Source organism: Citrus clementina, unplaced genomic scaffold (genome assembly GCF_000493195.1).
Source record: "Citrus clementina cultivar Clemenules unplaced genomic scaffold, Citrus_clementina_v1.0 scaffold_3, whole genome shotgun sequence".
In the NCBI taxonomy this organism is placed as follows: Eukaryota; Viridiplantae; Streptophyta; class Magnoliopsida; order Sapindales; family Rutaceae; genus Citrus; species Citrus x clementina.
In genome coordinates, this window is record NW_006262339.1 from 4,143,110 (window position 1) to 4,164,988 (window position 21,879).

At 35.4% G+C, this 21,879-nt stretch overlaps 4 protein-coding genes across 4 annotated transcripts; all 4 read left to right on the forward strand.

Annotated features, from left to right (window-relative positions):
* Positions 1–1,805: 1,805 nt before the first annotated feature.
* Positions 1,806–5,219, forward strand: LOC18049151 (glyceraldehyde-3-phosphate dehydrogenase GAPC1, cytosolic). Its single transcript, XM_006439986.2, has 12 exons — positions 1,806–1,914; positions 2,023–2,046; positions 2,152–2,252; positions 2,344–2,459; positions 2,578–2,677; positions 3,167–3,313; positions 3,409–3,469; positions 3,561–3,658; positions 3,938–4,080; positions 4,281–4,364; positions 4,612–4,701; positions 4,849–5,219. Exons 1-12 carry the CDS (start codon positions 1,911–1,913, stop codon positions 4,892–4,894), a joined length of 1,014 nt encoding a protein of 337 aa, XP_006440049.1. The 5' UTR covers positions 1,806–1,910; the 3' UTR covers positions 4,895–5,219.
* A 626-nt stretch (positions 5,220–5,845) lies between these two features.
* LOC18049152 (uncharacterized protein DDB_G0284459) lies at positions 5,846–10,276 on the forward strand. The gene is made up of 8 exons (XM_006439988.2): positions 5,846–6,815; positions 7,581–7,748; positions 7,966–8,064; positions 8,160–8,261; positions 8,346–8,453; positions 8,922–9,059; positions 9,165–9,488; positions 9,587–10,276. The coding sequence occupies exons 1-8, from the start codon at positions 6,291–6,293 to the stop codon at positions 9,875–9,877; spliced, it is 1,755 nt and encodes a 584-aa protein (XP_006440051.1). The 5' UTR covers positions 5,846–6,290; the 3' UTR covers positions 9,878–10,276.
* Positions 10,277–11,112: 836 nt separating this feature from the next.
* LOC18049153 (lysine histidine transporter 1) lies at positions 11,113–13,674 on the forward strand. Its single transcript, XM_006439989.2, has 6 exons — positions 11,113–11,302; positions 12,062–12,445; positions 12,547–13,046; positions 13,159–13,250; positions 13,344–13,412; positions 13,545–13,674. The coding sequence occupies exons 1-6, from the start codon at positions 11,124–11,126 to the stop codon at positions 13,641–13,643; spliced, it is 1,323 nt and encodes a 440-aa protein (XP_006440052.1). The 5' UTR covers positions 11,113–11,123; the 3' UTR covers positions 13,644–13,674.
* A 487-nt stretch (positions 13,675–14,161) lies between these two features.
* On the forward strand, positions 14,162–20,381 carry LOC18049154 (protein PLASTID TRANSCRIPTIONALLY ACTIVE 10). Its single transcript, XM_006439990.2, has 12 exons — positions 14,162–15,013; positions 15,267–15,326; positions 15,432–15,461; positions 15,605–15,678; positions 16,263–16,344; positions 16,658–16,731; positions 16,879–16,945; positions 17,473–17,565; positions 18,281–18,457; positions 18,535–18,585; positions 19,149–19,300; positions 19,822–20,381. Exons 1-12 carry the CDS (start codon positions 14,273–14,275, stop codon positions 20,261–20,263), a joined length of 2,043 nt encoding a protein of 680 aa, XP_006440053.1. The 5' UTR covers positions 14,162–14,272; the 3' UTR covers positions 20,264–20,381.
* The last annotated feature ends 1,498 nt before the right edge of the window (positions 20,382–21,879 follow it).

Below are 21,879 nucleotides of genomic sequence, written 5' to 3' on the forward strand. Positions count from 1 at the left end.
TATAACAGTGATGAATTAACAACAACTGACACAATGAAAAAAAAAAAACGGTTGATAGATTCAGTTCATCGGTGGAGTAAACGGTTGGTTGATGACACTTACAAATGATTAGGGGATAATTTGAAATTTGGAAAACAAAGTGGGGAGGAATGAATTTAACCCAAAAAAAATTATTATATTAATAAAATAAAGGCTTTTTTTTTATTCAATCAAAGGCTTTGCCTTCGTGGACCTAATAAATGGCCATGGGTTAATAGGACGGTAAAATGAATAAATGAATTAATCATAAATAAATTTAGTTAAAATTATACGGATATGTATTTGATTTGTTTATTGGACGAACATTCAGTTTGACTAGTTTAATTAGTTTAGTAGAATTAATAAACAAATTGATTCGATTATGAATTTATTTACTATTTGTTTATTCTTTAATGAACTCATTACAAATAGAATTGAATATGAATTGATTTAAAAAATAATTAATGAACAATAATTAAGTAAAATAAAATGTAAAAAGACCACAAATTGAAAATTTATTATCAATTATAATTACTATATTCGCCTTCCACATTTGAATTTTTTTCATACATATCTAAAAATAAATATATAATTAAATTAAATGAATAACAAATAATTTTTAAACAAATTAATGGTGCGTTTACTTCATAGAATGAGAATGAGCTGGAATGAGAATGAGATTCTAATGTTTACTTGGCAAAAATAAATGAGAATGATAATGTTTTGGAATGACATTGATGTGTTTACTTGGCAAAATAAATGGGAATGATGAATGTGAATGAAAATCAATTTATCAAAATACCCATAGTATTAAATAATGTAATTTTCATTAACTAAATACATGTATAAATATTATTATAAAAATGATATAATTAAAAAATAAAATTAATAATAATAAATGATAATAATGATAATATTAATAAAAATAATAATAACAATAATTAATAATAACTAAAACAATAAAGTTAATAAAATTTAATATTAATAATGACATTTAAAATAATAAAATTAATAATGATTTGAACGAGAGTAATTCAAAAAATATAAAAAAATTATAGGGATATAAAAATCAGTTTAGGGAATGAGAATCACAATTCTCAATCCCCCACGAGAATGAGATTCTCATTTTTTATTCTCAAATTGTGTGGGACTCACACATTTTATTTTTATTTTTAAATTATATTTTGCCAACTAAACATGAGTTTCATTTTCATTCTCTAAACCCTCAAGTAAACACATCATAATTGTATTTAATTCATTTATAACTTATTTATTAAACAAATAAATAAATCAATATCTTTGAACACATTTTTTTATTGATTTAATTAGTGAAATCAACTAAATTCACTATTTTAATAAATTAATTAATTTTTTTAAATCTACATCTATTTAGTTCACATCGAATCCGAATAAACAAATGAAGTCCCAAATTGCCACCCCCAAGAAGTTGTGGGATTCGGTGATAATTCTAGAACCTGAGGTAATACACCCACTTGTCAACCGAATAGTTGCACATTGTCAGCAAAATAGTGACGTGGCCACTATACAGACCTTCAACTTTTTTCTAAACGAGCAGATTATGAAAAGCCGTTTCCTAGAGAATACAAATTACTTTTCGTTGTTTTGACAACGATCGCACGGACCACACGTTATCACGACAACTCACGGGCCAAGATCTGACGGCTTCGGATAATAAACGCACCGTTATGTCATTTTACACCTCAAGCTAACATGAAGGTGCTATCTTAGCAACCGGTTTCTCCGGTATCCGGTTCATTTCCTTTTAAATTGTTAAACCCCCCATTCGCTCATTTTCCACCACGACTGCTCTCTCTACTCTCTACAACTTTCTTCACCACTCTTTCACCGCTCAATTTCATCTCTCGAGAATCATGGGTACTTTTAATTTATTTCCATTTCCACTGGTTTTTGGAGATTTAATTTTCGTTTTACATCTCATTTTATTTATTTATCTGCTTTTTTTTTTTGTGTGACGATGTGCAGGGAAGGTCAAGATCGGAATCAACGGTAATAGATCTTAACTCTGTACGATCTTGTGAAGTTTGAATTTCTATGTGATGTTACGAGGAAGGATCTGATGTTTGTGTATGTTTTCTTGATGAAATAACACAGGATTCGGAAGAATTGGTAGGCTGGTGGCAAGAGTCATCTTGCAGAGGGACGATGTTGAACTCGTTGCTGTTAATGATCCCTTTATCACAACCGATTACATGGTAATTTTTGCTTAAATTTTACTTGGATGAGATTTTTTTTACTGTTTATTAATAAGTGATTTAATTGAATTTTTCTCTTTTTTTCTTGCAGACATACATGTTTAAGTACGACAGTGTTCACGGTCAATGGAAGCACCATGAATTGAAGGTTAAGGACGATAAGACCCTTCTCTTTGGTGAGAAGCCTGTCACTGTTTTCGGTGTTAGGTGAGCGTGTTTTTAAGCAGCTTTTTACAAACTTATATATATATTTGTTTGTATGTATGGCTTTAAAGATGAATTGTAGTTAAGATGGTTAACTTTTACATCACGATAATAATATTAGGAACCCAGAGGAGATCCCATGGGCTGAGACTGGAGCCGAGTATGTTGTGGAGTCGACTGGAGTCTTTACAGACAAGGATAAGGCTGCTGCCCATTTGAAGGTTTGTCCTTCAAAATTTAATGAGTCTCACAGTTACTTGATATGTAGTTGTTGGAATCATGTATTGTTGAATACTTGTTTTCTGTATGTGTAATTACTTGATCTTGTTTTTCATGATTGCTACTTTTTATGAGTTTTATCCATATGTATAAGGCATCTTTGCTGATGATAAATATGGCATAATTGAAATGTTCATATATGCTAAGTGTATTTTTTGTGAACTAACTACTTCCTGCGAATGTTTCATAAATTCCAATTATTTTTGTTCCAATTATTATTGTATGTAACTGCCTCTTTGATCTGTGTATGCTTTTGTGAAATGGCATAGTGTGATAAGAAGTAAAGGCAAATAATAAAGGGATACTACACTTAACTTGTAGACTTCTTTTGGCTGTGTCTGATTATGTTGTGAAGGTTTTCTGTACTTTGATTTTATGTGTATCATCCTTGTTCATGCAAGTAATCTTAATAAATTTGGTTTGTCTATCAGGGTGGTGCTAAGAAAGTTATCATCTCAGCCCCCAGCAAGGATGCTCCTATGTTTGTTGTGGGTGTCAATGAGCACGAGTACAAACCAGAGCTCAACATTGTGTCCAATGCTAGCTGCACCACCAACTGCCTTGCTCCCCTTGCTAAGGTTCTTTTGTTTTATACCTTCTTGTTTCTACTTTTTAGGTGTACTGACTACACAAGCCGGGGGTGATAAGTTTTCTTGCTTGTGGTTGTTTGCAGGTCATTCATGACAAGTTTGGCATTGTTGAGGGTTTGATGACCACTGTTCACTCTATTACCGGTATTGTCGATTAAAATTGCTTTCCCTTTTGATTTGTTGAAGGCAGTTATGCAAGTGTATATTTATTACGCTTTTTATTATGCTTATTTAGCGACCCAAAAAACTGTGGATGGGCCATCATCAAAGGATTGGAGAGGTGGCAGGGCTGCTTCATTCAACATCATTCCTAGCAGTACTGGAGCTGCAAAGGTATTTTTTCCACCCACTGGGAATGTTTCCGTGTGCTTCTGTGGTCTTTGGCAGACAGCTCATTCCTTTCAACAGTGATTAGATCAATGAATGTCAAGTTACATTGTTGATTTCTGTTATGGACTTTGCATGGTCAGTGATCAAGGCATAGCTGCAAATTGCAATTATGTTGATACATCCTTATTCGTTTATGATGATGGTGTGGTGCTTGTTTTAGATTACTCAGTTCACTATTTGGTAACTTATTCTATTTTTCCAAATCCATTTGTTAAAATTCAGGCTGTTGGAAAGGTCTTGCCTGCTTTGAATGGAAAACTGACTGGTATGGCTTTCCGTGTACCCACTGTTGATGTCTCAGTGGTTGACCTCACAGTGAGGCTGGAGAAGGACGCTTCTTATGATGAAATCAAAGCTGCCATCAAGTAAGGGGAATTTCTAATTTGTAATTGATGTGCTACACATAAAATTTTACCTATTATTTTATCTATTACTTGGGATGTTTAGGTTATTAATATATTTTAGGTGCTCAAAATTATCAGTTACAATTAATTGTGATTCTCGGTGTTGCAACTCATTTGGCTTTTACTATCATCTTGAATATAATATATTGTGTGTTTCTCAGGGCGGAGTCAGAGGGGAAACTAAAGGGTATCTTGGGATACACTGAGGATGATGTGGTATCCACCGACTTTGTTGGTGACAGTAGGTAAGTAATTCATACTGTTAGAAATGATTCTCAAGATATGTACCTTTTGTTTTCTTATGGTTTGTTGGAGACACTGAATGACTCATCTATGGGGTAAGAGACTCAGATGGGATTTTATCGCCTCTTTTCCATGGGCCTACATTTGGACAATAAATATGCATAAGCTTATATAGTTATATTTACCATTTTCGCAACCGTCGTTGAAGATGACCAATTGAATTAATTTGCTATCTGTTTGATTTTGCAGGTCAAGTATCTTTGATGCCAAGGCTGGTATTGCTTTGAGTAAGAAATTTGTGAAGCTTGTCTCATGGTATGACAATGAGTGGGGCTACAGGTAAAGTTCTGAACTCCTTATGTTTGTTATGTTCTTTGCTGGCACTGGTACAAAAATACAATTTAAAATTGGTTACTGATGCTTTTGAGGTGATGGAATGTTAAGTTTTAACACTTAAGAAATTTTTATGGTTTTGTGGTTTTGCAGTACTCGTGTGGTGGATTTGATTGTCCACATGGCGAAGACCCAGTAACTTACTCGGCGTGGCTTGAGTATGTAACACGCTTAGTTGTGCTAAGTGTGGTGTTTCTTTGCGCTAAATGTGGTGTTTGTGTTTCTATGTAGAGGGTCTGAGTTTAAATAAAATTGTTTCCAAGACATTATCCAGAGCCTTACCTGCTCATGCAGGGTTGTGCTTAGATTTTCCCTTGTAGTATGCAAGAAGAGTTGGTGAACCAACTTATGTTTTGTTAGCGAGAAAACAATTGTCTATTGGAAACTTGCTTTTATAATTTTTCATCTAGTTAGTATCGAAGACCTGTTCTTCAGCTGTTATTTCATTCTCTCTCGATTATGTACACTCTTTCAATAGCGCTTTACCCTTCCCCCAATATTTTTGTTTTTCTTTAAAAGTTCTGTATTTCCAAATTTCGGGTCCTGGGATTTTTAGTATGCTGAACTGGACATACCTGGGTTTGATGATAGGAAGTTCTTTGCTTTATCAGTTCTTATGGGTTACATTTTACGTCCATGAGAACGGTAATAATGTGTGCGTTTAAAAACGATAATATTGTCAACGTGTATGTATTTGACCTATTAAAAAAAGGGAGCTTCTAAGTTATAATAATTGTACCATACATCTCTCATGTGAATCACACAAAATTGTAGGATCCATAATTTATGTGGTTTACATGAGAGATGTATGTTACAATTATTGTAACTTAGCATTTGCCTTAAAAAAAAATATGAACATGCGAATGACTACCTGTAACTAACGTTGTGTTAATTTTAATTTTTTGGCGTTCAAAAGAATTAGAGAGCAAAATGTGCATGGTGTATACACGCAATCTAGAATTCGAATTTATAAATGGGCCGTATGTCCGTTTTTGTTGCCGTATCTTTACTAACGAAACATACAGAGTAATGAAATCATGATAGAGGAAGTCAATCATCATAATATTTGATGTCTGCGTTACACTGAAAATAAATTTAATCAGAAGAGCAGCTGTTTTTGTTCATTCCATTCGAGCTCCAAGTGGCAAAAGGAAACCAGAACCTCGACTGGAGGAGGTCGAGACTCTCGAGTCTTGAACAAGTATTAACAAAGCAAACAAACAGTGAGCCAATGGTAGAGTCGAAATTTCCAACCAAAGTGCAGGGCTAAAACCGCCCTAGCACTATCGTTAAAATTAAAATAGCTACGTTTTTCAAATTTCCCCAAATTTCGATCACTCCGCCAACCCCCCTCTTCAAAACTTCTCTCTCTCTTTCTTCCTGCTGTATTCTACATTTAATTCTCTTCTTCAAACTAAATCTCGGAAACCCTCACATTAAATTCTATCCTTTTTAATTCATTTTATGTTAGTATTTCATTATTCAAATTTATGACTAATAGCCAATAATATTTACTGACTTGTTCTCTACTGGACATGGCGACGTCAGCGTTTAAATCCACTACGAAGAGGACGCCTATCGCGACGTCATCGAACTCGACGACTGATGACTCCTCGTCCTCGTCCAACCGGAGCACCACAGCTCACCGCCGCTCCAGAAGCCTCAGCCGATTCTCGAGGCCGCTGCCGGCGCACGATGTGTTTTCCGAGGATGCTCCGAGAGGGAAGTTCGTGAACACGGTGAGAGGATCGGGTTTCCCGGAAATCAGCCTGGACGATCTGGCGATTGAGTTCTTTGACTCTTCCGCCGATAGAGGAAGGTCGGGTTCTTCGAGTAACAGCGACGTCAGAGGTAGAAAAGATGTTGGGGATACTGGTAGCGGCTGCGGAGGGAGTGTGAGACGAGGGAGGTCGGTTTCGAGGCAGGCAACCAAGGGCAACGGCGGTGATTCTTCTGCTGGAGGAAGGGTGATTTCCGGAAGTAATAATAATACCGGCAATAATAATTCGAGGAGGAGAAGGTCCGTCTCGGCGGTTCGGTATCAGATTAGCGATTCTGAGGTGAGCTTTTCATGCCCTTTTTTTAAAGTCGTCTAAAGATTTCATTTTTTACTGTTTGATTAGTTCGATTTATAGTTATTTTTCTGTTGATTAATTATGTTCCAGAGGTGGCTAAGTTGTTGAAGTTCTTTCAATGCTCTTAGCTTTTCAATTAGAGAAGTTTTTAGTTCTTTTAATATGCATTCGAATTTTTGGTGATTATATTAAGCGATTTTTTGTTTCAAGTGCGTCAATGTGGACCGGAAGATGTTCATGTAACAAATAACGTTTATGTATAATATGAGTTTGAACATGTTTGTTTTCTATGTATAGAGAGGGCTACATCGAATCAATTCAATGTATTGTTTTAGGTCCTACCCGGAAAAAGAAAGACAGTATCTTGGGCACTTTAATTACAGTGGGTCACAAATAGTAAAAGCAAATGATGAGATAGCGGCCAGTTTATGAATTTGCACTACTTATATGTGTATGTGAATGTTTTAAGTAAAATTATCAAATTTTGACTGGAAGGAGACTCTAGGTTCTTCTCTATTTTATCATTTAATGGTTGTGCATGTGAAATCATAAATTTTTGTTGTTATCATCTTTTTCTTTTTTCTGTTGAAGGATTTCTAGTTGCATCCATGTGTTATGATCAGCTTGAGTGTAAATCCAATAAGTCTTTGACGATGCAGTAACATGGCTCTTTCTTGCTGGCTAAAGTGAATTGGAGATTATATTTTGTTTGTTTTAATCTTTATATGTCTGTTATTCTTGTAATGGCAGAGTGAGTTAGATCATTCTCAGAATTCAGGCAATCGTTCTAGTCTGAAGAATAACATTAATAGCTATGGTCTGTCGGCCTTATCACAGAGGCCTGCAGCTGCAAGTCATGGGCCAGCATTGAGAAGGTCCCTTAGCCATAAAGACTTGAAGTACAATGATGGCTATTCTGTAAGCACCTCCAGCCCTTTTTGAAAATTCTGTTGTAACAACAGTTGATCATTGTTCAGTAGACAAATGGCAATTGGGGTTTTCCCACTCCATATGATTTTTTATTTTTGTATTTTTAAATTTAATTTTGTAAAGAGAATCTTTATTGGTTAAGAGATTGTCATCAGATCTGATTTTGGCATTGAACCAAATTTTAAATGTTTAATGGACCTTCCAGAGCCAGTCTTCAGCCCTAACTGACGATGAAGTGAGGGATTCTCGTTGTGCCAAAAATGGAATTGAGAGGACCATACAAGCGGTTTATGCGCAGAAGAAGGTTGGAGATCTTGTAAACAAATGAAATTATGCTATGAGCACTGACTCAGTTCATTTTATTTGTGAATTTCACTAGTTGCTTTTCTTATCCCTCAGCTAGAGCATCCCATTGGGGATGATTTGAATGGTGGGTTGTATGATGTCATGCGGAAAGAACTTAGACATGCTGTGGAGGAGATCAAGATGGAGCTTGAACAAGTTTGTCCTCTACACCCACTTTTCATTACACTTGCAGCCCATCGTGTTTTTCTGTTAAAACTGTTGGGGTTCTTTCTTGTGCAGGGAATGACCAAAACAAAAACAAATGATAAATGTTTGCAGTCCAAAAACATTGGTGCTCTTCAGACTGCTTCTACCATCAGAAGGAACTATGCAGCAAAACTAGAACAGGTGCCAGATCTCATAGTGGCTTGTTAATCTTTCAGCATACTGGTCATGTAGGATAATATTTGTTGAATAAATCCTTTTGAGATGTTGATATGTTGTATCTTGTAAAATTGAATTTATAATTCTCCTTTGACTATTGTTAGCATCCTTTGCTTCCTGCTTTTTTACTCTTAAATTGCTTATATAAGGGAATATGTCTGCATTTATCTTTAATTCCGTAGACAAATTATCTAGAATTACTTATTTGTCGATAATGTAATATGACCAACTTATGGCTGGTGAGAGAACACCATTTATCAGCACTTTTAATGTCATTCCATTTTTTTTTTCCTACCCAGCAAATAGCGACGATTGTTAATTTATGCATTTATCGTGAAGTTTCATGCAATAAATATATATATATTTTTTTGTTGACATTATGCCTTTACATATAGCACTTTGAGGTGACGGATCTTACTTTTTGAGATGCAGTCAGAGAAGCGTAAACAAGAACTATTAGCTGAAATACTGTTGGAGGAACAACGTGGTAGGGAACTTTCTAAGATTGTACAGGAATTACTGCCAGATCCAAAAGTCTCAGTTGTAGAAAAACCGTCTTGTGCGAGAAAGGTAACATCTCTTTTCTGTTCTCTCCTTTCTGCTCTATGCTAGATTTGCAGGATAATGGATTGGCTTTCCTTTGACCGTAATTGATGAGTGTAATTTGTTGTCCAGAGGAGTAATGACAGAAGTAGGGTGTCTAAGCGATTGACAGAAGAGGCAGAAAAATACTTCGAGGACTTCATTTCAAATGTAGAAGATACGGATATTTCATCATTAGACGGAGAGAGGAGTGATACAAGTTCAACTCTTGGAGGAATAACAAAGACGGAAACATTTCAGAGTCCAACAATGTCTAAGCCTCTTCCTGCCGAAATGGATGGGGTTGTTCTGCCTTGGTTGCAGTGGGAGACTACCAATGATGCTTCTTCCCAATCTTGCAAGACCAAGACCCAACCACAGGCAACTCCAAAAACTAAATTTTTGGATGGGTGCCAGGTAATCTTAATGAAATAAATCTATGCTTTTTTTTTTTTTTTTTAATTTGCCTCATTCTCTCACACTTGCCTTCCCTTGTTGCCCACCTAATATAATAGGAATCAACTGCACAGGATTTAAGTTATCATTCCAACAGCAGCCGTGGGAGTTGGAGCCCGGTAGTTTTGGATGTATCTTCAATAAATTTCGGAGAAGATAAATGGAGTAAATATGTAGAACCTGAAAGTTGCCAAAGCCAGTTAATGCCAAATGGAACAACAAGGTTCCACCGCGACGTAGATGAGTATCTCAAACTTCAGAAAGATGAGGATTTTCTCCTCGAAAGATGGAGGCAAAAACAGAGAATCAATTCTGGCGGTTTCCTTCTGTGCAACCAGATGTTCTTTTAGCTGCAACCTTTTCTGAAACATGCTTAACCCGTTGGTAACTACTTTGTATAAATTTTAGATTTTAATATTCTCAAGTAGCTATCGACACTAGCTGGTCGTAACGGATTTGCATGTCAGGTAAATTAGTTGAACATACTTCCTATGTTGTGGCATCACTGGTGATTTCCGGCGGGGTTCAAATTCGAACTTGATAATGAGATTAAAGTATAAAAAAAATATTGTAAATTGTTGTGTGCTCGGCGGAGCCAGTGATCGTACTCGGAAAAAAAAAAAATCTTTACATGGAAATGGAAGTCTAGAGTAATTAACGTCCAAAGGAACCGCAAGACTTTTTCATAATGGCCTATGGGGCTTTAGTAATGTTGTTGATGAATTCAATAATGAGTATTGTTTTATCCACCCAGCACTCCCAAATGGTTCGATTTTTCTTTCTAAATTATTGGATATTTGCTTGACCAGTATTAACAATGAGAGAAATTTTATCCCTACCCAATCAATTAGGGGGGAAGTTGGATTCAAACTCATACACTCAAAAAGTTTTTTGGATGTATGTATGGGTAGTGCTCGAAGTTTTTTGAATATGTGGATAGTACTAATAGGCTGAGAAGGAATTTGTATTTGATGATGATTAAACGTGAGGAGTTTTAAAGTTAGTTTAATACAATGTGAAATTACAAAATATATGATTTTTAGATTTTTAAAATTAGTTTCAAACAATAAAGATATCAAATCTTTCTCCTTCAAATACGATATCTGTTTCTATTTTCCGGCGCACAACTAATATGACTGCCTGTTGTTTTTTTTTTTTTTTTTTTTTCACTAGAAAGATCATCTATTGCCTTAAATCTGAAGATAAAAATGGGTTTACTGAATCTTATAAGAGGTTTTGGCTAAAGCAGACGGTTAAGATCCCGTAGGATTCCTTCAATATTTACCGATTAGCGCGAGATCTCTCAAATGGGAATCATCGAAAATTACTATTGACCGTACACAAACTCAAGCCTAATATAAAAATGAACAATAATAATGGATTTGAAAAAATAAAAATAAAAAAGACAATTTCAGTTTGAACGGGAAACAAACTCTACTTGAACTTCTTGCACTTCCCATTCCCGCAAATCTTCTCTTACTTCCGGTTATCAGAAACCGTCCTACACTTGCACGTATCAGCAGCATAAAAGAAACACTTAGTCCTTGGCTTCATTAACTAATACTTCACCTTGCGAAACCGAAAGAAAAAAAAAAAATGGCGGAAACTCAGAAGCGGAAAGAAGCAGCACCAGAGAATGAAAAAGCACTGAACGATTGGCTTCCCATCACAAAGTCTCGTAATGCAAAATGGTGGTACTCTGCTTTCCACAATGTCACCGCCATGGTTGGTGCCGGAGTTTTGGGTCTCCCGTATGCCATGTCTGAAATTGGATGGTAACGTTATTGTATAATTATGCCCTCATGCAAAATAGTTTGGTTATTAAAAAATTATATCAATAATAACTCAACAATTTTAGTTATTTCGTTTTTTCATTTTTTGCGACCCCAAAGGCAGACTAATGAGAAAGTTTGTTTGAATTTTTTTTTTCTTTAATCACTAGTAACTATCGATAGTATATATATATATATATATATTAATATTCTTAGATTTGAATTTTTTATTTGTTTATCGTTATTACTATTTTTTTTTAAAGTCGAGGGGAAGTTTTTATTTTTTATTTCTATTTTTTCACAAGTTAATTATCATGAATTTCCATTGGGTTTCACATGTGCAAGATGAGATATTTTCCTCATCTACATTCGTAAAATCTGAGCTTGTACAAGTGCATTTGTAACAAAAGATTTAGTTGCTTTAACATTCTCATATAATAACCATCAATCAAATTAATTCTTAAATTTTACTAAGGAGAAAATAATATACATTTTTCTCTTTCTCTTACTTTTTGTTTTCCCTCGGAAATTAACAAAATTTAAACCAAAAAAATATATATCCGACTACACGGCATCGTAGATATTGGAAGTGAACAAAAAACCTCTAGTTCGTCGTGCACTTCAGATCTGTCCAAGGCTTAATGCAAGGCCATGCAGAATATAAAAAATTGTTAGCATGCAATCATATAATTATTACATGTAGCATTGAAATCAGAAACGCAAGTTTGCTGGTTAAATTTTTGGTGTGGTCTCTTATTATAGGGGTCCTGGGATTGCCGTAATAGTTTTGTCCTGGATCATCACTCTATATACGTTGTGGCAAATGGTGGAGATGCATGAGATGGTGCCTGGAAAAAGATTCGACAGGTATTATGAGCTGGGGCAGCATGCATTTGGTGAAAAGCTAGGGCTTTGGATCATAGTACCCCAGCAACTGTTGGTTGAAGTTGGTGTGGACATTATGTACATGCTTACCGGCGGTCAATGTTTGAAGAAATTCCATGATACCGTTTGCCCTAGCTGCAAAGATATCAGACTCACCTACTTCATCATGATTTTTGCTTCTGTCCACTTTGTTCTTTCTCATCTCCCCAGCTTCAATTCCGTCGCGGTAGTGTCACTAGCAGCTGCTGTTATGTCCATAAGGTATATGTGAATAAGGAATATAGAATGAACTCACAGTCATATCATATATATGCTGATAAAATTACTTTGCTGACATATGAAATTTTGTCGTTCAATTACAGTTACTCTGTTATTGCTTGGGTAGCTTGTCTTCATAAAGGGGCTCTACCAAATGTCGATTATGGACTCAGGGCATCAAAAACAACAGGAAACGTGTTCAATTTCTTCAGTGCGTTGGGCGATGTGGCTTTTGCCTTTGCTGGGCACAATGTGGTCTTGGAGATTCAGGCATCGATCCCTTCTACGCCGGAGAAACCGTCGAAGAAACCAATGTGGAAAGGAGTTGTTATTGCTTATCTCCTTGTTGCCTTCTGCTATTTCCCAGTTGCTATGGTTGGTTATTGGGCGTTTGGCAACCAAGTTGAGGACAACGTACTCATGTCCCTTGAGAAGCCTCGTTGGCTAATTGCAGCTGCTAACCTGTTTGTTGTTGTTCATGTCATTGGAAGCTATCAGGTTTACGCCATGCCAGTGTTTGATATGTTGGAAGCATTTCTGGTGAAGAAGCTGCATTTCAAACCAACCAGGATTCTTCGCTTCCTCACACGAACTATATATGTTGGTGAGCAGCAAACATTGCATCCTCCTCCCAACTTTAGCTTCATGCATGCGTGTTGATGTTACAGTAATTTAAATGAAATGGCTATCGCATTATTTTCTTTAATTGAATGCAGGATTTACAATGTTCATAGCAATGACATTTCCCTTCTTTGGTGGGCTGCTCAGTTTCTTCGGAGGATTAGCTTTTGCACCAACTACATACTATGTATGTAAAGTGATCTCTTAATCCGTCCAGTTTCTCCACATTATTCAAACAAACTACAAACTTACCATACAAATCTCTGTTGGCATACTGCAGATCCCTTGCATCATTTGGCTAGCCATCTACAAACCAAGAAGATTCAGCTTATCATGGATCACTAATTGGGTATGTTTGAAAATTCTTAAATGGACGCGGATCTGTGATTTTGGGTTTAGTCAGCAAATTTTAATGTTAATGTTTGTTCTCTCTCTCTCTCTCTCTCTCTCTCTCTCTCTATATATATATATATATTTGCAGTTCTGCATAATAGTTGGTGTCGCTTTGATGATTCTGGCCCCTATTGGTGGATTAAGGGCGCTCATACTAGAAGCCAAGAGCTTCAAATTTTACTCTTAAGCCATCTATCATCATGATCATCTAAAGCTGAAGGGGGTAAACTGCAGACATCAACAATGTGGGTGGGTGGGTGGCTGCTTTTTTTAAGCCAAACATCTCGTTTGAGTTCATAAAACCTCCTCCGTTTATTGAGTTGATTTATGTATATAGTATATTTTAGCTTTGTTAGTGAAGAAAACGGATATGGGGAAGGTAGAATCATACGTATCCCCTATCAACATTTTTCAACGTTAATTTGCTTGACAAGTTAGATTTGATGACTAATGTTTAATTGAAGGACATATTGGTTCTTTTTTTTTTTCTTTCTTTTTAATTCACTCTTTTTTGGAGCATGCTAATGATAAAGCTATCTATCTATCTATAAGATCCTTCCTGAATGTTATATCGTTGGGTTGATCTCAGTAAATAGTTAATGAAAATTCTCTTTATTTAAAATAATAATAATAATAATAATAATAATGAAGAGGGTGTAGTGTTGCCTAATTACGATTAATGTAACTTGTAATCCACTTAAAACAATACAAAAATCAGGGGGATTCCACTGCCGTAAAATCCTAATAAAGAAGGAAAATATTTGAACTTTCAACTGCTTTATCCACACTCTCACCGTCTCTCACTCAACTCCGAAAATGCAAATCCTCCAAAGCTCTCACCTTTTCACCTTCCCTAAACCCCTAAACCCTAACCGTCCCCTCCTCCACAACAACAACAACAACAACCGCCGTCACGTCACCTTTCCCGCCGCAGCCACTACCAAGTCCTTCCCGCCAAAATGCTTCAGCTCGGACGAGTTCCCCGTGGACGAGACCTTCCTCGAACAATTCGGCCCCAAGGACAAAGAAACCGAGGACGAAGCCCGCCGACGCAACTGGATCGAGCGGGGATGGGCCCCGTGGGAGGAAATCCTCACTCCCGAAGCCGATTTCGCGCGCAAATCCCTCAACGAAGGTGACGAGGTGGCGCTCCAGAGCCCCGAGGCCGTCGAAGCCTTCAAGATGCTGAAGCCTTCTTACAGAATGAAGAAGATTAAAGAGATGGGGATTACGGAAGACGAGTGGTACAAGAAGCAGTTCGAAATCAAGGGCGAGATTCCGGAGAAGCTGGAGACAGTGTGGGCTGCGCCCTTGTTAGTCACACACGTGGCGCCGAGGGATTGGCCGCCCCGAGGGTGGGAGGTGGACCGGAAGGAGCTTGAGTATATAAGGGAAGCGCATAAGTTGCAGAATGTAAGAGTGGAGATTGGGGAGCTCGAGAGAAAGGCAAAATTCGAAAGAGGAGGGTTTAACTTCGATAGGTATCGAGTTTTCTTGAAGCAGTATAATCAGTGGGTTGCTGCTAATAAAGATAGATTGGAAGAAGAATCTTACAAGGTACTACGACAAATTTTTTTTTTTTAAATAAAAAATTTAATAATATTATTTTGTATTTGGTTCGCAGTTTGAAAACATATTTTGAAGACTAAGAAATAATCTAGAGTTGTTCAGGGAAAACATTTGGATTTGACTTTGCAGAAAATTATAAGGATCATTCTTTTTTGTCATTATTTGTTGATTTTACTCAATTTTGTCGGCAAAGTTTATAAAAAGTTCAAATTAAGGTGCAAGTTTAGTTGTGTTGTGGCAGTATGATCAAGATTACTATCCTGGTCGGAGGAAAAGAGGCAAAGATTATGAAGAGTGCATGGTACGATAAATTTCAAGTTCTTGAGATATAGTTTGCAAATCTTAATAGTTATTTGATGTGTTAGGATGATGATATACTGATTGCCCCTTTTTTATCCCCCTGCAGTATGAGCTTCCATTTTACTATCCTGGACAGGTAATGTTTTTTAGCTATGTTATTGTTTGCTTTTAACAAGTCACATATGAAATACATCAGTGGTCGCCTAATCTCCTTAAACTTGATGGTCATTTCTCCAGATTAATGTATAAAAAATTGATTGATGGGTAATGTGTATGCAGATTTGTGAAGGCAAAGTGACTACTGTACACTTATATCAAGGAGCATTTGTAGACATTGGAGGTGTATATGATGGGTAATTGTTGTTACATATTCTGTTCATTTCTATTATTAATGAAATTTTGTAAGTTAGTTTGTTTCCAAGTTGATATAAGCATTTGTATCTGTGTCTGTGTCAACATGTTTATGCTATGGATAGCGTGCATCTGTAAAGGTGGGTACCCTTTGCAATATTTTTCCATTTCCCATTATCTTCAGTTATCATTATAATCTAGGAAAGGAAAAAGTTATATTAAAAAAGATAGTAATAGATGATCAAGAGTTGTCTGCAACTCCTTTTAGTGCCTTTTTGAATGTAAATGCATAATTCATAGAAAGTACCTTCAGAAGCTGAGGGGTCTCACCCTTTGGTAGCTTCTCCCTCTCTCCCTTTTTTTGTCAACCCTAATATTACATAAATGTGAATGGAATATCTCCTAAACCTTGACGTAAGCAGGATTCAAATCCTCAGACCTCGTGTACCACCCAAAAAGGTTTTGATAATTGAACCTACCAAATCATTCAACAATAATCAGATGGCATTAAATAGACATGTTATTTCAATCCAAAAAATTGAAAAAAGAAATTCCTAATATCCACATTCTCTTCTTTGTGTTTCAGGTGGGTCCCTATTAAAGGCAATGATTGGTACTGGATCCGTCATCACATAAAAGTCGGCATGCATGTCATTGTTGAAATTCTGGTGAGCATTATCTCTTGTTGTTCTCATTTTCTTCTTACTTGGCTGCTTAACATTGTTATTGACCTTTAGTTTTATCATTTTTCTTCTCAATAAGACGTTGCTATTGGGATAATGCCACTGCGACCCCCTTCTTTTTGTTATCTCATTTGATTGCAAGAGTTAACAGTGCTTTGCACTTTCAGTTATTTTTAACTTTATCTCTGCACTTCTTTCTGGCAACAACTGTTTGCTAAGGTCATCAAATATGTAAGTATGATAGTTATATCATCAATCTAACTGATAGATATATATTTTTTAAAAATTTTTTTCACAGGCAAAAAGAGATCCTTATCGGTTTCGATTTCCTATTGAAATGCGTTTTGTTCAGCCGAACATAGATCACCTGATGTATGTCAATTTTTCTGTCTGATTATTTTTTTCTTTATATGCAATGCTTTTCTGTGACTGAGATGAAACACTATTGAACCTCATGATCAATCAGTGAAGGTGTTTGGAAATTATTACTTATTGGTGTCTGGCATTTCGTGTCCACAGATTTAACAGATTTGACTTTGCACCAATATTTCACCGTGATGAAGATAAAAATCCAGATGAATTACGGGTGTGTTGTGCTTCTCTTATTACATCTGAGCGAAGTTATTTCATGTTGACATCAAGCGTGCTATATCATTCTATGAATTTTTTTTTTTTTTTTGGGGGGGGGAGATGTTTGGTGTTCTTGTGCGGGTGTAGCTGTGGGCTGGTTGTACATAGAAGGTTTTATAGTGATTCATTTGGGATTACTTTCACAATTTTACAAGGGCAATAAGGCTGTGTTCTATTTTCACAACTGATCTTCCTTGTACTCATCAGATACTTGATTCGTGAACTAGTACTGTATGGGTCCGTAACGATTAGTTGGTGGGTTACACCTTGCTTGCTTGGTTTGATTAGAAGGTAAAAATATGTAGCTTTTGATTTAAAGGAGGTGCTTATGATTACATGCTCTGCAGAAAACATAGTAGTTTTCTGACACATTTTGTTTCTTCTGGATTGTGCTTATGTAATAATGTAATATTTGGCATGCTTTTAAGATCTGAAGTTTTATACCTTGATTATGTTTTTGATTTGTCATACTTCTCTTGACAGCGAGATTGTGGAAGACCTCCTGTTCCTAGGAAATATCCTGGAGTCAAACCAGAAGAGGAAGGGTTGTTGTCAACTCACCCTTATGTTGATAAGGTACTAAAAGCGGGGGAAAAAAAATTTATGAATTTGTAGTTGGCATTCTAAATTTTAAGTTGTGAATAGTACATGGAACATCTTTTCTGATATGAATCTCAGGAGCAGTTTACTATTATACAAAAACACAGAGACGTGTCTGTCTCTAGAGTTCGCAGAACCTGAAATGGTTAACATAGCTGAAATGTATGATTTGTGAACAATTTAAATCGTTTTTATCATATGTACCTAATAGGCGTTTAAAGTTTTAGATGCAAAATTGCGTTTGCTATATAAGTGATTATTTGCTATACCCATATCTCCATTGCGTTTGAGTTTCTTTGGTTGGGGAGTTGGGTACCTGAGTACTCTTAGATCAAGCTTTCTACTACTATCTATTAGTTTGTTTTTCCTCATTGATGCAGATAAAAATGTACTTGAACAGTTGGTAAGTAGCTTCTTTTAGCTTGATAATACCACATATATGCACCAGGAAATGGAATGACCTTCCTATGATTTTAGCATTTATAAGTTGGTATCCCTTTATTTAAAATTCTCTACCGTGGTTTAATAAATATTTGAACATTAAACTGTTTATATGTTGCTTTTTAACGCCTCAATTGAATGCTTGCTTTTTCATTTTTTTCTTCTAAGTGGCATCTTATCTGTCATAGTTCTTCTTCTTCTCTAAGCTGCGATGATCATTCTTTGTCTTGCTTTTATGCGTGTAATTCAGTTGTGGCAGATCCATAATGCTGAGCAGCTGATTCTGGATGACATGGAGGCCAATCCTGATAAATACAAAGGCAAAAAGTTATCAGAGTTAACTGATGATGAGGAGTTTGATGATGAAAACAGTGTTGAATATACAAAAGTTAATTATAAGAAAGCCTTACTGCCAAAAATCATACTGGTGAGCACTTTTGTATTATATTTTATAATATTATTTTCTTTTGCATTTGGGTGATGTTTGCTGTATATTTTTGGCAGAAAACTAGTGTTAAAGAACTTGACTTGGAAGCTGCCTTGGCTGAGCGTGAGGTGAACTATCCCCTTAATTTTCTGTAGCTCATGTTCTTATTACTTGAAAGCATTTCTAGAGCTTTATTGGATTTACTTTTCCTTTTAAATGGTTGCTCCTTCATGTGAGCCATCTTCCATTTAATATGTTCTTCTGCAATTATGATCCTACACAATTTTATTTGGTTCTTGTTTTGCATTCTGATGCTTATTTTCTCATGTTTTTACCTTTGAGTTTTCTGTACTGAACTTGAGAGGTATCCAGTTGTAGTCAAGTGAAATCTCATGTGCTTCTTATCCTTTTGATTTGAAAATTTTTTGTCATGCACTTTTTGTATTTTACATTTGTTACGTCTTCCAATTTATTGGTACGGTAAGCAGATTTGACAAGGTTTACACATTTTATTATTTGAAATTGACAAGGTCGGTTGTATTGATACTTAGAGAAACTTTAGAGCAATTGTTTGTTACTGTGAGATGTGAACAATTTTCTGCTGACATGTTAAAACTTTTCTTTTTTAAGTTCTACTGATGAGGATTATGCATCTTCTTTAGAAGCTGAATTTGGTTTTCCTCTCTTTCAGCATCATAATAAATTACAAAGGGAAGCCAAGGAGAGAGGAGAGCAATATAAAGTCTATAAGCTGAGACGAAATTTTGAAATGGATGAGTATAATTTCATTCATTGGCGTCGCTCTTTAGAGGAAAGAGGAGCATTAATCCGAGATATCAGTTGGTATACATATTACTGCCTTTTGTTTCCTTCAGCAATTGTGTACTCAATTCTCTGTAGTGCCATTGACCTCTGCTATCATAAATTGGTCTTCAACTGCATTAACCTGAGCCATCTAAATTAATCATCAAGCAAATAACTTGCACAAGTCAGGACATGCTCTTGCATAATTACTATTGTAGCTCATAGTTCCTTCATGTAAATTCTCTTGTTGTGTCATTGTTTTGACTTTTGACTCTAATGCCACCAGATAAGTAATTTGGACTGTTGTTTATTGTTTCTTCTTTGGAACTTAGTTTAGCCACCCATGCTTCATTTGAACCAAACAAGAGGTTTTGACTTGATTAATGTTGAAACAAATAAGTATCCTGATGTGCTGTTTTGACTTGATTGACAAAGTCGAACTTTTCAAGGCAATAGTAATGCTGCTTGTTATGTGGTTTGAGTTGAATCCTGACCATGGAGGACTGGCATTATCTTTGAGTTCTCTCTTTCTTACGCGTAAGTACTTTGGTATTTTACAGCCGGCAGGCTCTTGGACTGCCATTGGAGGAGCCAGGGAGGTATAAAGAAGACAGTTTCTTCGGGAAGGACGAATATGATCCTTCAAATCCTTTGTACCGCTATGACTATTGGGGAGAACCGAAAAACTCAGAGAAGAGTTTGCAAGAGCGCATGAGGGATGCCCACAATAAATCTATTGTGGGCAAAGGCATGGTTTGGTATGAAATGTCTTATGATGATGTCATCAAGCAGAAAATGCAGAGAGAGGCACGTTCTAAACGTGTTACTCTGGAAGAAGAGGAAGAAGATTCAACCAGTGGTCACGGCAACGGGGATGACGACGATGACGACTTTGATTACAGCATTCTAAGTGACTCCTCCAGCCTTAGTTTCTCTAATCAGCCTGTAGTTAATGGGACGGAATCATCTAGCATATCAGATGAAGGCATGTTTGAGGACTGATGTAATTAGTGGATATATGGCAAAAGTTGGATGTTTGAATCTGTACAGCAAGTAACTTCCGTAAATGAGATGGACGGCTTACATGGCAACCTCTTTTTTTACATTCTGATTTAACCAATTCTTCTTCATCCGTCTGTCGCACACAGAAGTGGGAGCATGTTCCTTGATACTGTCAATAACCCTGTGATTCAGTGACCCCCGTCTTTGAAAACTCACAGGGTCAAATATAAAGCCACCAGAACCGAAACCTTTTCTTGTTCTTAGGTTTTTAGTACCGAATTCATAAGGCCATTTTATGGGGCAGCTTGTTTCAACGGCATGTCTTAGTTTAAATCATTTTAAGATAGATGATTTCCGTTATCTACATGGCTCCCTGCTCCTTTGCATGAATAAATCAATATCATTATTGTTTATGCTCATGAAGTTTCAAAGCCTAAAGAAAGAAACCAAGGTTTAAAATTATTACTTGTATACTTTTAAATGACATTTATATAGAATATATTAAAACAATTTTAACAAGTATCACTCATATACTTAAGGTGACAAAATATCTCTACCATCTACTAATTTGTTAGTTGTCGTTTACAAGTGTTGACATTATAAGGGTAATATAATCTTTTAAGATAGAATAAGCTTTGATATATATTTTTAAAAAAAAAGGACACGTCATCCCATTTATCTAGTAAAAAATGACATGTCTTTTGATTTATATGATAAAAAATAATATGTCGGTCCATTTACCAAACAATGAGATTCGCTAAAAATAAAAGAAGCTCTGATAAAAAGCGACATCATCTATTTTTGAACGGATATCATTTGTGTGAAACAATACCATTTTATTGGGACTTAAAAAAAAACTACACAATTGAATTTGCTCCTTCAAGCTTTAACTTGAACTTTTTATGATATAATATGTATAATTGTTAATAATATGAACTGTCAATAATTTTTTTATGGTATAATATAGATAAATTTTTATGATATAATTGTTAATGACATGTATTGAAAACTTATGTACTATTAATCATAATTTGGAAACTTATGTACCATTAATGACATATTGAAAACTTATATTTTTACAATATAATTCTTATAAAAAAATATGTACCATTAATAATAAAATAAAAAACTTATGTATTGAAAATTAACCTTAATTTTTTGGATAAATCTAAATTTTTACTTTAATTTAAATTTCAAGGGCAAAATACTTAATTTGTCACAATTCTATTAATTTTCCAACTGCAACTAATAATTTAATGAATAATAGATATATTTTGTTAACTTAAAATATACAAGTGATACATATTAAAAGTGTTCTAATACTTTTAATATAAGTATCGTTTAAGAATATGAGTAGTAATTTTTCTTCAATTAAAAATGTGTAAATGTCGTGATACAGTGAAAGAAGTTGTCTCCTTAGGAGAACATAAAAGTTAGAACATGCTATAAAATGGTAAAAGCTCGTTTAGTCCCTATATTTTAAAATTAGTGTCATTTTAGTCCCTATATTTTTAAAAATACCTCAAACCATTCCTACCATTAAATTATTGACACTCTTGCCATTATCTTTTGTTCCTTTTAACTTATTTTTACAATATTACCTTATTATTATAATT

Bases quoted from the DNA above. Each gene is read 5' to 3' on its own strand.
- LOC18049152 (XM_006439988.2), top strand. From the start codon at position 6,291: ATGGCGACGTCAGCGTTTAAATCCACTACGAAGAGGACGCCTATCGCG. The intron at 8,262-8,345 runs GTTTGTCCTCTA...TTTCTTGTGCAG, and splicing joins TCAAGATGGAGCTTGAACAA to GGAATGACCAAAACAAAAAC. The intron at 9,489-9,586 runs GTAATCTTAATG...CTAATATAATAG, and splicing joins AATTTTTGGATGGGTGCCAG to GAATCAACTGCACAGGATTT.
- LOC18049151 (XM_006439986.2), top strand. The intron at 3,470-3,560 runs GTATTGTCGATT...ATGCTTATTTAG, and splicing joins CACTGTTCACTCTATTACCG to CGACCCAAAAAACTGTGGAT. The intron at 4,702-4,848 runs GTAAAGTTCTGA...GTGGTTTTGCAG, and splicing joins GACAATGAGTGGGGCTACAG to TACTCGTGTGGTGGATTTGA.
- LOC18049154 (XM_006439990.2), top strand. From the start codon at position 14,273: ATGCAAATCCTCCAAAGCTCTCACCTTTTCACCTTCCCTAAACCCCTA. The intron at 16,345-16,657 runs GTGAGCATTATC...TTTTTTTCACAG, and splicing joins ATGTCATTGTTGAAATTCTG to GCAAAAAGAGATCCTTATCG. The intron at 19,301-19,821 runs GTATACATATTA...GGTATTTTACAG, and splicing joins TTAATCCGAGATATCAGTTG to CCGGCAGGCTCTTGGACTGC.
- LOC18049153 (XM_006439989.2), top strand. From the start codon at position 11,124: ATGGCGGAAACTCAGAAGCGGAAAGAAGCAGCACCAGAGAATGAAAAA. The intron at 11,303-12,061 runs GTAACGTTATTG...CTCTTATTATAG, and splicing joins GCCATGTCTGAAATTGGATG to GGGTCCTGGGATTGCCGTAA. The intron at 13,047-13,158 runs GTGAGCAGCAAA...AATTGAATGCAG, and splicing joins CACACGAACTATATATGTTG to GATTTACAATGTTCATAGCA.